This window comes from Mixophyes fleayi, chromosome 4 (genome assembly GCF_038048845.1).
Source record: "Mixophyes fleayi isolate aMixFle1 chromosome 4, aMixFle1.hap1, whole genome shotgun sequence".
Taxonomy (NCBI): domain Eukaryota; kingdom Metazoa; phylum Chordata; class Amphibia; order Anura; family Limnodynastidae; genus Mixophyes; species Mixophyes fleayi.
In genome coordinates this window covers 48,161,179-48,173,600 of record NC_134405.1, presented here as the reverse complement: position 1 = coordinate 48,173,600, position 12,422 = coordinate 48,161,179, and the positions used below count along the sequence as shown (strand labels likewise).

At 42.2% G+C, this 12,422-nt stretch overlaps 1 protein-coding gene across 1 annotated transcript; it reads right to left on the bottom strand.

The window, feature by feature from the left end:
* Nucleotides 1–1,676: 1,676 nt before the first annotated feature.
* Nucleotides 1,677–9,338, bottom strand: GIPC1 (GIPC PDZ domain containing family member 1). The gene is made up of 7 exons (XM_075206890.1): nt 9,186–9,338; nt 8,095–8,400; nt 7,494–7,679; nt 7,220–7,400; nt 6,258–6,373; nt 5,935–6,016; nt 1,677–2,714 (listed from the first exon to the last, which is right to left on the bottom strand). Exons 2-7 carry the CDS (start codon nt 8,377–8,379, stop codon nt 2,563–2,565), a joined length of 1,002 nt encoding a protein of 333 aa, XP_075062991.1. The 5' UTR covers nt 8,380–8,400; nt 9,186–9,338; the 3' UTR covers nt 1,677–2,562.
* Nucleotides 9,339–12,422: the final 3,084 nt, after the last annotated feature.

The following is a 12,422-nucleotide window of genomic DNA, read 5'->3' as shown; positions in this document are numbered from 1 at the left end:
CAACCGTGAGGCATAGGAGGAACTGGGAGGCACAACCGTGAGGCATAGGAGGAACTGGGAGGCACAACCGTGAGGCATAGGAGGAACTGGGAGGCACAACCGTGAGGCATAGGAGGAACTGGGAGGCACAACCGGGAGGCATAGGAGGAACTGGGAGGCACAACCGTGAGGCATAGGAGGAACGAGGGGCACAACCGCGAGGCATAGGAGGAACGAGGGGCACAACCGCGAGGCATAGGAGGAACGAGGGGCACATCCGTGAGGCATAGGAGGAACGAGGGGCACATCCGTGAGGCATAGGAGGAACGAGGGGCACATCCGTGAGGCATAGGAGGAACTAGGGGCACATCCGTGAGGCATAGGAGGAACTAGGGGCACATCCGTGAGGCATAGGAGGAACTGGGAGGCACAACCGTGAGGCATAGGAGGAACTGGGAGGCACAACCGTGAGGCATAGGAAGAACGAGGGGCACAACCGTGAGGCATAAGAGGAACGAGGGGCACAACCGTGAGGCATAGGAGGAACGAGGGGCACAACCGTGAGGCATAGGAGGAACGAGGGGCACATCCGTGAGGCATAGGAGGAACGAGGGGCACATCCGTGAGGCATAGGAGGAACGAGGGGCACATCCGTGAGGCATAGGAGGAACGAGGGGCACATCCGTGAGGCATAGGAGGAACTAGGGGCACATCCGTGAGGCATAGGAGGAACTAGGGGCACATCCGTGAGGCATAGGAGGAACTAGGGGCACATCCGTGAGGCATAGGAGGAACTGGGGGCACAACTATGAGGCATAGGAGGGACTGAGGGCACAACTATGAGGCATAGTTAGAACTGGGGGCACAACTATGAGGCATAGGATATCTGGGGGCACAACTGTGAGGCATAGGAGGAACTAGGGGCACAGGAGGAACTAGGGGCACATCTGTGAAGCACAGGAGGAACTAGGGGCACAACTATGAGGCATAGGAGGAACTAGGGGCACATCTGTGAAGCACAAGAGTAACTAGGGGCACAACTATGAGGTATAGGAGGAACTAGGGGCACAACTATGAGGCATAGGAGGAACTAGGGGCACAACTATGAGGCATAGGAGGAACTAGGGGCACAACTATGAGGTATAGGAGGAACTAGGGGCACAACTATGAGGCATAGGAGGAATTAGGGGCACAACTATGAGGTATAGGAGGAACTAGGGGCACAACTATGAGGCATAGGAGGAACTGTGGACACTATTGTGTGTTATAACATGAATGTTTATTTGTAGGTCCCATTACTATTAATATTATAAATGATATTAGCGTGATAATATAAGAAATAATTAAATAATATATAAATATATATACACAGTGGTCAAAGAGGATATTTAGTCATCTACACATAAGGTGAAGACAGGAAGGAGGTGGGGTTCGATGGCCAGAGGAAGCATTTATTTTTTATCAGAAAGCCCAGGGGGAAGTTAGTTAGAATGGACCATAGGTGTATTTTCTCCAACACAGTAGAAAGAAAGTGTGGAGGAGTCAATGTTATCACTACAAGGTAAGAGGCCACAAGCATAGGGTAGCCCTCAACACTCCAAAACGAGTGCACTCTAGTTTTTACGAAGGCAGATAAGAAGCACATACATATTACTCATAAATACCTTCTAACTTATAAATAAATGGAACTGTACACATTTGTGTATAAAATCTTTTAATAAACTCATATCCCCCCCTCTTACAGTCATAATGGAGCACACAGAAAATAAATCTATGAGTGTTAAAATAAATTAACTAGGTCAGTGATCGCGCTCTCGTTATTGCAACACCATACTCCACGGAGTGGTGCTAATGACTTGTGAGAACAGAGGGTCTGTAACATACAACTCTTTTAGCAGTTAAAGACTTTAAACATTAGAAAAGTTTCCTCTTATAAAAGGAAGATTCACCTGTTTATATTATCCTTTACATTTACAATGAGCCTATATTTATAGGAATCCCTTGAGATGTCCTCTTTCAGAGGAGGATTCCAACTATCCCATAAACGTTTAGTTTAAACCCATTTCACTAGATAATCTCTGAATCCATAAAATTTGTTCTTGAACTCTAGTCCATACTTTGTTTTCATCCATCCAACCACAGGAGAGACCATGGAATGTAGTGGAGTTACTAGAGGTTGTAGTGTGCTGTTATTTGCATTAAATAGCATTGTCCTTAGCATGCGTTATCTCCAGTCAGCAGGGCCCTAGTTGGCGTTAGAATATGTCAATTTAAATCCCAGCCCACTGCAAAGACTTTCAACATCAGTGCTGCTTTACAGAGGATAACAAACCACACTTGACAAGTGTGAGGAGCAGTTCCGGTTGCTGACGTAATAGCACAAGTGAGCAACAGGTGAGACTTAACCAGGGCAGGATATTGGATAGCAAATCTCCACAGAGACATTTTCAGTGGTTTAGCCCTTATAAGATCATCCCTCTCCAGTGTCGTTGCAGAAGTATCTCCTGGTATTGGATGATGGAGATGTGGATGGGGCAGCAGCAGATATATCCCCTTTAGGGGAGGTGCAGCAGTTAAGGTAGTTCAGCAGCGCCCGGCTTTGGCATCACCTATCGCCCCCCAGACGTCAAATACAAACTCATCTGGGAAAGCAAAGTCACCTAGCGAGCGGTCCAAGGCCTGAGAGAAGTCATCAGGGTTCTGTTTGTCCATGCCTAGCTCCACCATGGTGCCAGCTGTGGTGAGAAGTAGAGACAGGTCACATAAAGGAAGAATCCCTGGCATTCATTTCTCAGGGATGCACACAATAAAGAGTACAAAATACAATAAACAGTAGAAAACTACTTTGTTCGCATAATTTGCCAACAAAATTCATTTAAAGTGCTTGCAGTAGTGGACCATAATGGTGGCGGTATCCGGGGCCACAAAACTGCTGCAATTATTCCTATTGGGACGTACTTGTGATGGTATGGTGCCTGTGGCAAATGAAGCCAGAGAACTGCAACCTGATATTGTATAGGATTGTGGCAGCGAATGACCAGGCACACAAATAAGTATTGGAAGATAAACAGTGCCCATTGCTAGGGCAGCCCGAGACTTGATTAATACAAACCTGTGTGACAATACGTTACCATTGTTTATTCAACTACATCAAGTCTCAATAAATTGCGAGTTCCAGGTCGTCTGACTGCTGGGGAACCATATACCCTGAATGAACCAGGACATTTACCATTGTCCTCGTAGCTCTGTTGTATCACGCAGAACTTGGAAAAGGCATGGCATACATTGCAGCAGAGACCTCCGACACCCCATACTGCTGTGCAGACAACAACTGGTATTCTGCAGTGCCCAATGTAATCTTGCTCAGAGGGGAGCTGATTACAGTTCATTTCCTCTGATCAAATCAGGCTAAGACACCACAGTGGCACAGAAGGACTCAGAGGGGAACTGGTCTATGATCAGTACCCTTCTGCGTAAATGTGAAGGTGCACAGCAGGCATTGGAGAGGGGATGAGAATAAAATATGAGGGAGTTAATGATAGGATGACAGATTAATAATGATGCACAATGCATTGGTTAATAAAGGAGGATTGGGGTTAATGATGATGCAGGTAGAATGTTAATAAGGATCGAAGATTAGATGGGTTAAAGAGGACTGTTGATGGGGGAATTAATGGCCGATTATAAAAATGAAGGGGAGATTATAGGGACAGGAAGGTGATAATGAAGGGGGACAGAGTGGCAATAGTGATGAAGGGGGCTTTATAAAAAGGGGATTATTCAGAGCGGAGGGGTCAAAAGAATTGTGTGGGCACTGTTGATACAGAGGAGGGGGTACAGGAGTGAGAGTGACTGGGGGGGGACACAGGAGTGAGATGAAGATGAGGAATGAGATGGGGATAGAGAAGAGTCCTGATGTAAATTGAAGTGGGTGCAATGTCAGGATGGGGGGGAGGGCGCTGTGTGTGTAAAGTGAGTGAGGGCTCTGTTCATGGTCTGCTAATTATTGGCAGATACATTATAAAAACATTCTTAAAATTGACAAATACACTTTTAGGTTGGATCATAGATCCTTAAAAATTGGTCTTTCTGAGCTCTGAATTACACACAGTATATGGTGTATCTACCATTTGTACCAAAAAATGCTTAACTTAAGTAATGAAGACAAAAGTCCATCTAGAAACACATATAAAGCAGTTTGGTCCAACCATGGATCTGTTCAGGGGAATTATGGAAACACTTTAAGGGAAAGGAGATGAAATGCTCATAGTTTTCTAGTGGTGACTGATCTGTTTCAGGTAACACACACACACACACACACTCTACACTAACACTACCAACAAAACACTCACTCACCTACCCGTTCACACATACTGTGCATTAAGCTTAGGCAAACGATGTTGCTGCAACTATTGCATGCTGGGACTAGTAGTGCCACAATGGCAGGACAATCACAGACTGCCTACCTCTGGCATGGAACCACTTACTACATAGCACAGGCAGAGGCAGTAAACCATTTCCATGGCTGTTTGGCCACCATTAAACTCACCTGATTGTAACAGCATCTTCTTCTGTTGTCTATGAGGAGAGCAGTGCACTTGCTCCAAATACAATCGCACCACTCTGTTCCTGCACAGCACAATATGACCTGACTACCAGGAATCAGGTCCAGTGTCCAGGAAAGGTTCAGCTGAGGCCCAGGCCATTCATAGAAAGCGGTATATATATATATTTTTTTTTTGTTCATGACGCTTTACATAAATTTAGCTCCGATAGGCTTCTGAAAAGATTATATCCAAATGTTTTACAAACAAATGGTATAAGTAGCTTTTTCATTTACAAAGCAACTTGCATTTTAGGTTTACTGGTAGTTCAACACCGTAAACCAGACAAATATGTTTTAGAGTCACCTATATGTTCTTGTATACAGGGGTGCAGCTTTAACTCTACTCTGTGCCAATTTTACACCTCATGTGCCACCATCATTTTTATTTTGACATTTCCAATCATGCCTTGGTTTTGATAGCGATCTCTTTATTTTTAACACTACGCTAGCATGTAAACAAATGCTCCAACAGGAGCTCTGGGAGGGGCTCATGTAACAACACTGCAATTTGGTGCAACATTTGCACTGAAGTCAAACATTCAGCATTTAACTGTCTGATCGGCTTCTATGGTTTAGCGCAAACGTGAACCTAAATTCAATATTAAGCTACCCACACATGTGAAAATCTTTTACAAAACAAGTCACATTTTTGTGAATGCAGATTGTATCAACTGCTTTGTAAGCTTCCAACACATGGCACACTCTGATATACATCTGAAAAATAAAGATGATCCCACATGCAAACGTTATCCTGTTCACCTTGGCAGAACAATTTTAACTCACCTAATCTGATTGTATAATCTTTATTGCAAACATCTCACACACAAAGACTTTTATACAATTCAATAAAATTGTATAATTAAATTGTATTGTGTGTGAGCACATTTAGTTCCTAAGTCCTAGTATGAAACCCCTGTGAGCAGGAATCCAAACTGCTGTTGCAGCAGGAGACGCCTTCTAGGTAGTAGTGAAAGGGTTAAATCCTCCAGGGCCAGTTACTGGAGAGAATACTTGGCATCTTATATTACCACTCAATCCCTTTTATCTTCAGGGACAGATACACTAAAAAGACACCTCGCAATTGAAATCCTCTAGGCCTCAAAATTGTTTGCCAGACAGCAGTTACACTCAATCCATACCACCACAGAGGTGTCATCTATAGTCTCCATAGACACCTATTGGCCCAGAGATAGAAGAGAGATACAACTTCATCACAATGACAGATTATAATTGCTCATAAACTGCAAAGAAAAGCTTTAAATGGGACAAAAAAAAGGCGCTATATAAATAGCATTTCTATCATATAGAAACACCTCAGTGCAGTATATGTACACAGATAATAAACTCACCCAGCTCACTGTCTCTGATCCCCATGTAACTCTCCAAGAGATCATCCACTTTCTGTACAGCTCTCTCCTCAATAACAGATACCTGGTTAAAAGGAAGAGAGGACAATTCACAAATATCCAACTCTATACCCCACAAATGTATCACCCCTCCCCTCACTATGTACACATACTAGTGCCCCACCCCCTCCAAAATATCTCTGTATACAAAGGTATCTCCCCCAAACAAGTTTTGTACACCGCTCATCTATCTACACATAATTAAACCCTTACCCCATAACAATGCCCCCTCCCCCAAAAAAAAATTCTCTCTACACCATGCCCACCTCTTTCACCATCTCCTCTACAGTCGGCGGTCCCTTGGCTCTCAGCCGTAAAGTTCCTTTACCCGATGATATTCCAGAACTATTAGTGGTGGAGCTGGAGCGCTGACCGATCATATCTATGGTAGAATACAACGTACAGTCAGTGTGCTTTCTAACTTCCATTACACTCCTTCAACAAACACAGAAACACTCACAAGACAAGTAATCTCTGCACCTTACACTCAGGTTTATTGTTGTCTTATCTTATCACAGTGGCTACTGTGCTACACTAGTGACTTTACCAGTAATTGCACCAGTATCACCAGACTCACTCCCTGACTGCTGCAGGAATATAAATCACACTTATCTCCAAGACTGGTAACCAGCAACCAGTGTATACATCCATTCTGTAATATAAATTACAGCTTATCCAGTGGTCTAACTACACATTCACCAATTCATTTTAGAGCCAACTGTTTTGCTATGTGTACAGAGCAGGTACAACAATTATATGAAATGCTAAACACAACTGCACTTGCAAACTATGAACACCTTTGGGCAATATATTGTTGCAGAGGAGATATAAATTAGTAAGTGCTATGTCCACACTACTTTCTCTTTCAAGAACATCATTAATGAGACCATTATGCCATCATCACTACAGCTGATACAAAGAGCGTACCAGTGGTCTACACCCACTGCATACTGGCGGCAAACATTTTGTGGGCTGGTCCTATATCCATGATACTGCAGCCTATCAATTCACAAGGGAATATCAGTGAGGCATGGTTCATAGATTCCAGAGAACCTCATGCCTCATTGATGTCATTAGTTCCCAGAGAACTGTCAAGTCACCTCCTCTGTGAGTCAGCGGCAGGTGTTGTGAAGAAAAATTGGGAACATACTAGCATAAAAAAGCAGTACTTCACTGCGGAAACTGAACAAGGAAACCAAAACTATAAGGCAAAAAAAATAAAATTTACCAAATGCCTTCCTGGGTTCACACAGTTTAATTGTGAAGGTTCTCCCTCGAGGCAGTTCTTTCAGAGTCCGGGCCACCTCAAAGTGACGGCAGCCCACCAGATTCTTCCCGTTGATGGCTTCAATCACGTCCCCGACACTGATGAGTTGCATGCGGTGTATAATGCTGCCTTCTTTAATGCGCTGAAGATGAATAGGAAGTGGTCACTGGTTAGAAAGATTTGGAATTGAAGGACATCAGGTTAAACGCATGTTAACTCCCATTTTAATAAGTACCTTAATAAAGGCATAACCTGCACCATTGTCAGTGATGGTGAGACCAAGCGAGTCCTCAGACTTGTAGACCTCGAGTTCCTTCTTCTGCCCACGCACGTGAGCGAAAATGAAGTCCTCAAGTCCTATCTGACCACCCAGGAGCTTGTCCATGTCCAACCGGTGAGTGTTCAGGGTGCAAAACATCACCTGAGAGTCAAAGAAAAATAATAGGAATGCAACGGAACAAGTGCCAGCTAAGATGACAGAAAGAGAAAAAAAAAAAAAAACACATCACAGCCTGCTAAGACTCCAACGGCAGCCGGTTCTCAGTTTCAGGTAATGTGGTGTGTGATTGCTATATGACAGGGCATTTTATATTACGGGGACAGTTCAAAATTGGACACCTTTTAAGAGATTTTACAGCAGATCAGCAGGGACCAACATGCACATAACTCATTGCTAGTGAGGAGAAAAGACTTTTGGGTATAACATTTGCATGGCAGCCTTAATTGTAACATGGTAAAACATATATAGCTGAATCAGATCGATTTATAAGGAAATAGAATTCATTATGAACGATTTATTTTTAGCATATCACTGCATCCAGGGTGCGTGTACTTACCTCCCCGGCAGGTATATTGAACGCCTCTGCTATCTTTGCATATAACTCCTTCACGTTGCCGAAACCCTCAATCCTCCCTGTTGGGCTCCCGTGTGCAAGCTGAGCATGGAAAACCAGACGTGGTCGCAGGGCAGGGGCAGGGGGTGGAAGACCGGGTGTTTGGGGTGAAAGAGACCCAGCAGACACACCCCCAGCCTGGGATATTCCCAAAGCACTGCGCTCCCCCACATCATCTTCCTCCATTAGAGGAGAAGCCTTCTTTCTACGTCCCAGACCCAGCGGCATTAGGACTCCTCTATATCCCGCCTTGAGGAACAAAAACCCAAATAAGAATCTGTGGGGAAGAAAATTGAGGACATCAGGGGCACATGGTACAAAACTAAACATCAATGTGAACTAAAGTGTGAGTATGTGTGTTTCTACATGCAGTGCCCCCCTTTTACCCATGAAACACCCAAATAGTGGTAAACTAGCTATTAGATTGTAGTTTAAGGACATAGAAGAAGCTGGTAAGTAGATCAAAAGTTATCAGAATTCAATTTATAACCATACAACTAGACATTCTGTTTCAGTGTCCTTCATTACAGATACATTTATGGCATGACTCTATGTACCCGTCACTAGCACACACCCAAAAACTGCCGACAGGTAATCTATAATAATGTGGAGTTTGTATATACAGCAAACATGGGCCAGTTTCATGTAGAAGACTCGTATTATGTCTTACCAATATAAGAGTGTGTACATGTATGTATATAGAATATATATTTCATATTCATTATTTTAAATAAGTACATATATATCAGACTATAAGCAAATAGTTCTCATTTAATGAACGTGTTATTTATCTGTGTATATAGCATATTTTAGATCAGTATATACAATGTATCTATATTACATAGCAGATTATATATTGGAGTTCATATAATGTATAATATATATCTACGTAATATTAGTAAATATGATTTGCATGGTGTGTATACATTATATATCATATTAGTGGATATACACGGCATTACTGTAAATACATAGGTACATTATATTAGAATGTGTATAACTATGTACAAGAGCATTAAATAAAATGAATATACCGAATTTCTTGTCTGTGGTTATAACACCGATGTTATCACTGCACTTCCGCTTGTATCTGTCTCTTCCCGGTACCGCTTCCGGTTTCGGTGACTATCCCGAGATTCCCAACATTAACCAGCTTGGGCGTGGCTCCAAAGGAAGCTGTGTTAGTGGTTGACCAATCAGAGACGCCGGCTGGTTGGAAGAAGGCTGTGGCTTCAGCTGTACGAGGAGGGCGTGTTCTGTGTTTGAGAAAAACAATAAATAAAGCTTGTCGGGAAGGACGATAGGTTTCCTTGTAACCATGGTGATTATGGAACAGATGGCGATGAGGCCGTTGTCGCCATTATAGAAAAGGTCCTCAGGATAAAGGGCTACGCCCAAATGTCACCTCTATGTAGTCAGTATTATGAGAACTCATTTGAAATGTTGTGATGTTAAAGGGTGAGTTGGCTCAGTGCCGTGATAAAGGAAAGACTAGTAAAGCTGGTATTGCTGAGACATCTATGAGCAAGTATTTTTATGAGTTGCACCTTTGCTCCTGTAGGGCTTTGGCTGCTACTACACTCAAATCCTCACTGATACAAGCAAGAAAAGCATATGATGTGCACTCCCTCTAACCACATGTCTGCCACTATGTACTTAATCATTGTAACTTGTCTGACATTCCCGGTTTACACATAGTATCACAAAATGTGTTAACTGGGAATGTCAGACAAGTAACAATGATTAAGTACATAGTGGCAGACAGGTGGTTAGAGGGAGTGCACATCATATGCTTTTCTTGCTTGTCTCACTGAGGATTTGAGTGTAGTAGCAGCCATCCTCCCTTGTACCTTGTGATACATTAACATACCTGCCACATTTCAGGTTGCTTCTTGCATACACAATTTTCCTTTGATTTTATGACAAGAAGTGTGTGTGTGTGTGTGTGTGTGTCTCTGGTGACATCACTGCCATTACCTATGTAAAGTATTATTTGACTGTCAAAAAAGATTTTTAATAATATTTTTAATAATTATACTTCTGTGTACATCAATAAATAGTATATAAAAAAAATTACCCCATCACATTTACGTATAAGGGGGTTAAATATTTTTTTTAAAAAAAACAAGAAGTTTAATTGTTATTGAAATATTTATTGTGAAATACGAAGAAGTGTAGATGATATCACTGTTTTTGTCTTAATTACATAATAAAATAACAATAAAATCAAACGACAATAGAAACAAAACCATAATGATTGAAAAAAAATTGTTACTATCTTGTTTTTTTTTGTCTTCAAACTTTGTTTTGTCGCTTTTTCGCTTATAAGTTTTTTTTCTGTGTCGTCTCTGTGTATCATCCAGTGCCCTGGTATCTTTCTCATACTTGCCAACTCTCCCGGAATGTCTGGGAGACTCCCGCATTTTGGGTGAGTCTCCTGGACTCTCTGGAGAATTAGTGCCAAAATACTGCGATTCTCCGGTCCAAAGTGACGCGATTTTGGAGCCCTGCCCCCCGCACGCCCACCTCCCCACGGCAGCTCCCGGAAACAAGTAGAAGAAAGTTGGTAAGTATGATCTTTCTACATCTTTAACGTCATGGTGGAACTGGTCACCCTGTTTTTCACTGTAGTCTCTGAGATTATTCGGGAAATGCTCAATATGGGAATTCAAAAAATGTACCTATAAACTCATATTGCAGCCAGGGTTTCTGTAACTATTTAGCATTTCCCTGACAATTTCTTTGTAGTTTGGATCCTTGATATTGCCTAATAATTTTGAATTCATTTGTTTGAACGAAGTCTTCGCCGAAAGTTCCACAATATTCAATACATGCCCGAAATGTTCATCTTTTATTAACTTTCTAATGTCAGGGCCTGTAAAAATGTCTTCCTTCAGTTTAGCATCAGATATGTTAGGGAATTTGGTACAAAGATATTTTAATGTTTCTCCATCTTTAGGCAGTGCTTTTACAAATTATTTCATCAGTCCTAATTTTATATGTAGAGGTGGAAGTAAAACTTTATTTGGATCTACTAAAAGACATTATTTTTTCTAATTTCTAAACTTTTTTGAGCTGGCCAATTGTTTTTTTGCAAATGTAAATTTTTAGCTCTGCTATCCCATTCACAGAGAAAACATGGACATTTGGTGTAACCTTGTTGCTGGCCAAGTACCATGCATAACATTTTAAGATCTCCACATATTAACCAGTTGTGTCTTACATATCCAATCAGTACTAAAACAGTTTTCAAATTTTCATGTTTCTTTAAGATAGACTGAATGTGCGAATGGTACATACTTGCCAACTCTCCCGGAATGTCCGGGAGACTCCCGCATTTTGAGAGAGTCTCCCGGACTCCCGGGCGAGTGTGGCAAAATCCCGGATCTGCCCACTTCCTAGTGAAGTGGGCAGAATTAGGTCACAAACGCCGCGATTCCTGGTGAATCGCGGCGTTTGGCCCCGCCCCCTCTGTCAAATGACGCATTTTGCGTCATGACGTCATGGGGGCGGGTCCAAAATGACACGGATTTTGGAGGCCCGCCCCCCCATGACGCCCACCTCCCCCGCAGGCTCCCGGATACCAACATTGTAAAGTTGGTAAGTATGGAATGGTATTGACGTGTATGTGTTGCCATTGTGCAATAAAACCGCTTTTAAACTTCTTTTTGAAGACTCTATGAATGTATATGTACTGTGTGTGTGTGTAGTGTGTACTGTGTGTATGTGGTGGTAGGCAGGGGTTAAAATGAGCCGACACTAGGCAAAACTGTGTTGCATCTGTTGTATTTGGTTCCACCTTCGTCAGCTCACCTTGTAGTTGTAGTTGTGTGGGTGCAATGTTCCTTTAGGCAGTATGGGGTTTAGGCCCTTTGTAAATTTCAGCTCCAGGCCCATGTGGACCTTAATCTGGCACTTGGTGGGGGGAAGTTTTATGATGAGAACTGAATTGCAACATTCTATACTATTGACTGAATTAATTTAAGACAATGTTTTATAATAAATGTAGGCAGAATACATTTATTATTTTAGAGAATATGAAAAAAATGACTTATTCATAAATACAAGTTTTGCAGAAAAACGTGATGTGATGTGCAAAATCGGGAGTCCTTTTCGTCTTCAGAAGCCAAAAATCTAAGTATCACATAAATTTGTTAAAAAAGCTTTTTCATCGCAGACCTGTGTTATTAGTTTGTACATATCCTCTTAGATCTTTTGGCAGATATTTTGCCTTACCATTCTGGATTCAATCAGTATACACACACATACAA

Coding starts and splice junctions, on each gene's coding strand:
- GIPC1 (XM_075206890.1), bottom strand. CDS start 8,379: ATGCCGCTGGGTCTGGGACGTAGAAAGAAGGCTTCTCCTCTAATGGAG. Junction 7,680..8,094: donor TCAATATACCTGCCGGGGAG/GTAAGTACACGC, acceptor TTTGACTCTCAG/GTGATGTTTTGCACCCTGAA. Junction 2,715..5,934: donor GATCAGAGACAGTGAGCTGG/GTGAGTTTATTA, acceptor TTCTCACCACAG/CTGGCACCATGGTGGAGCTA.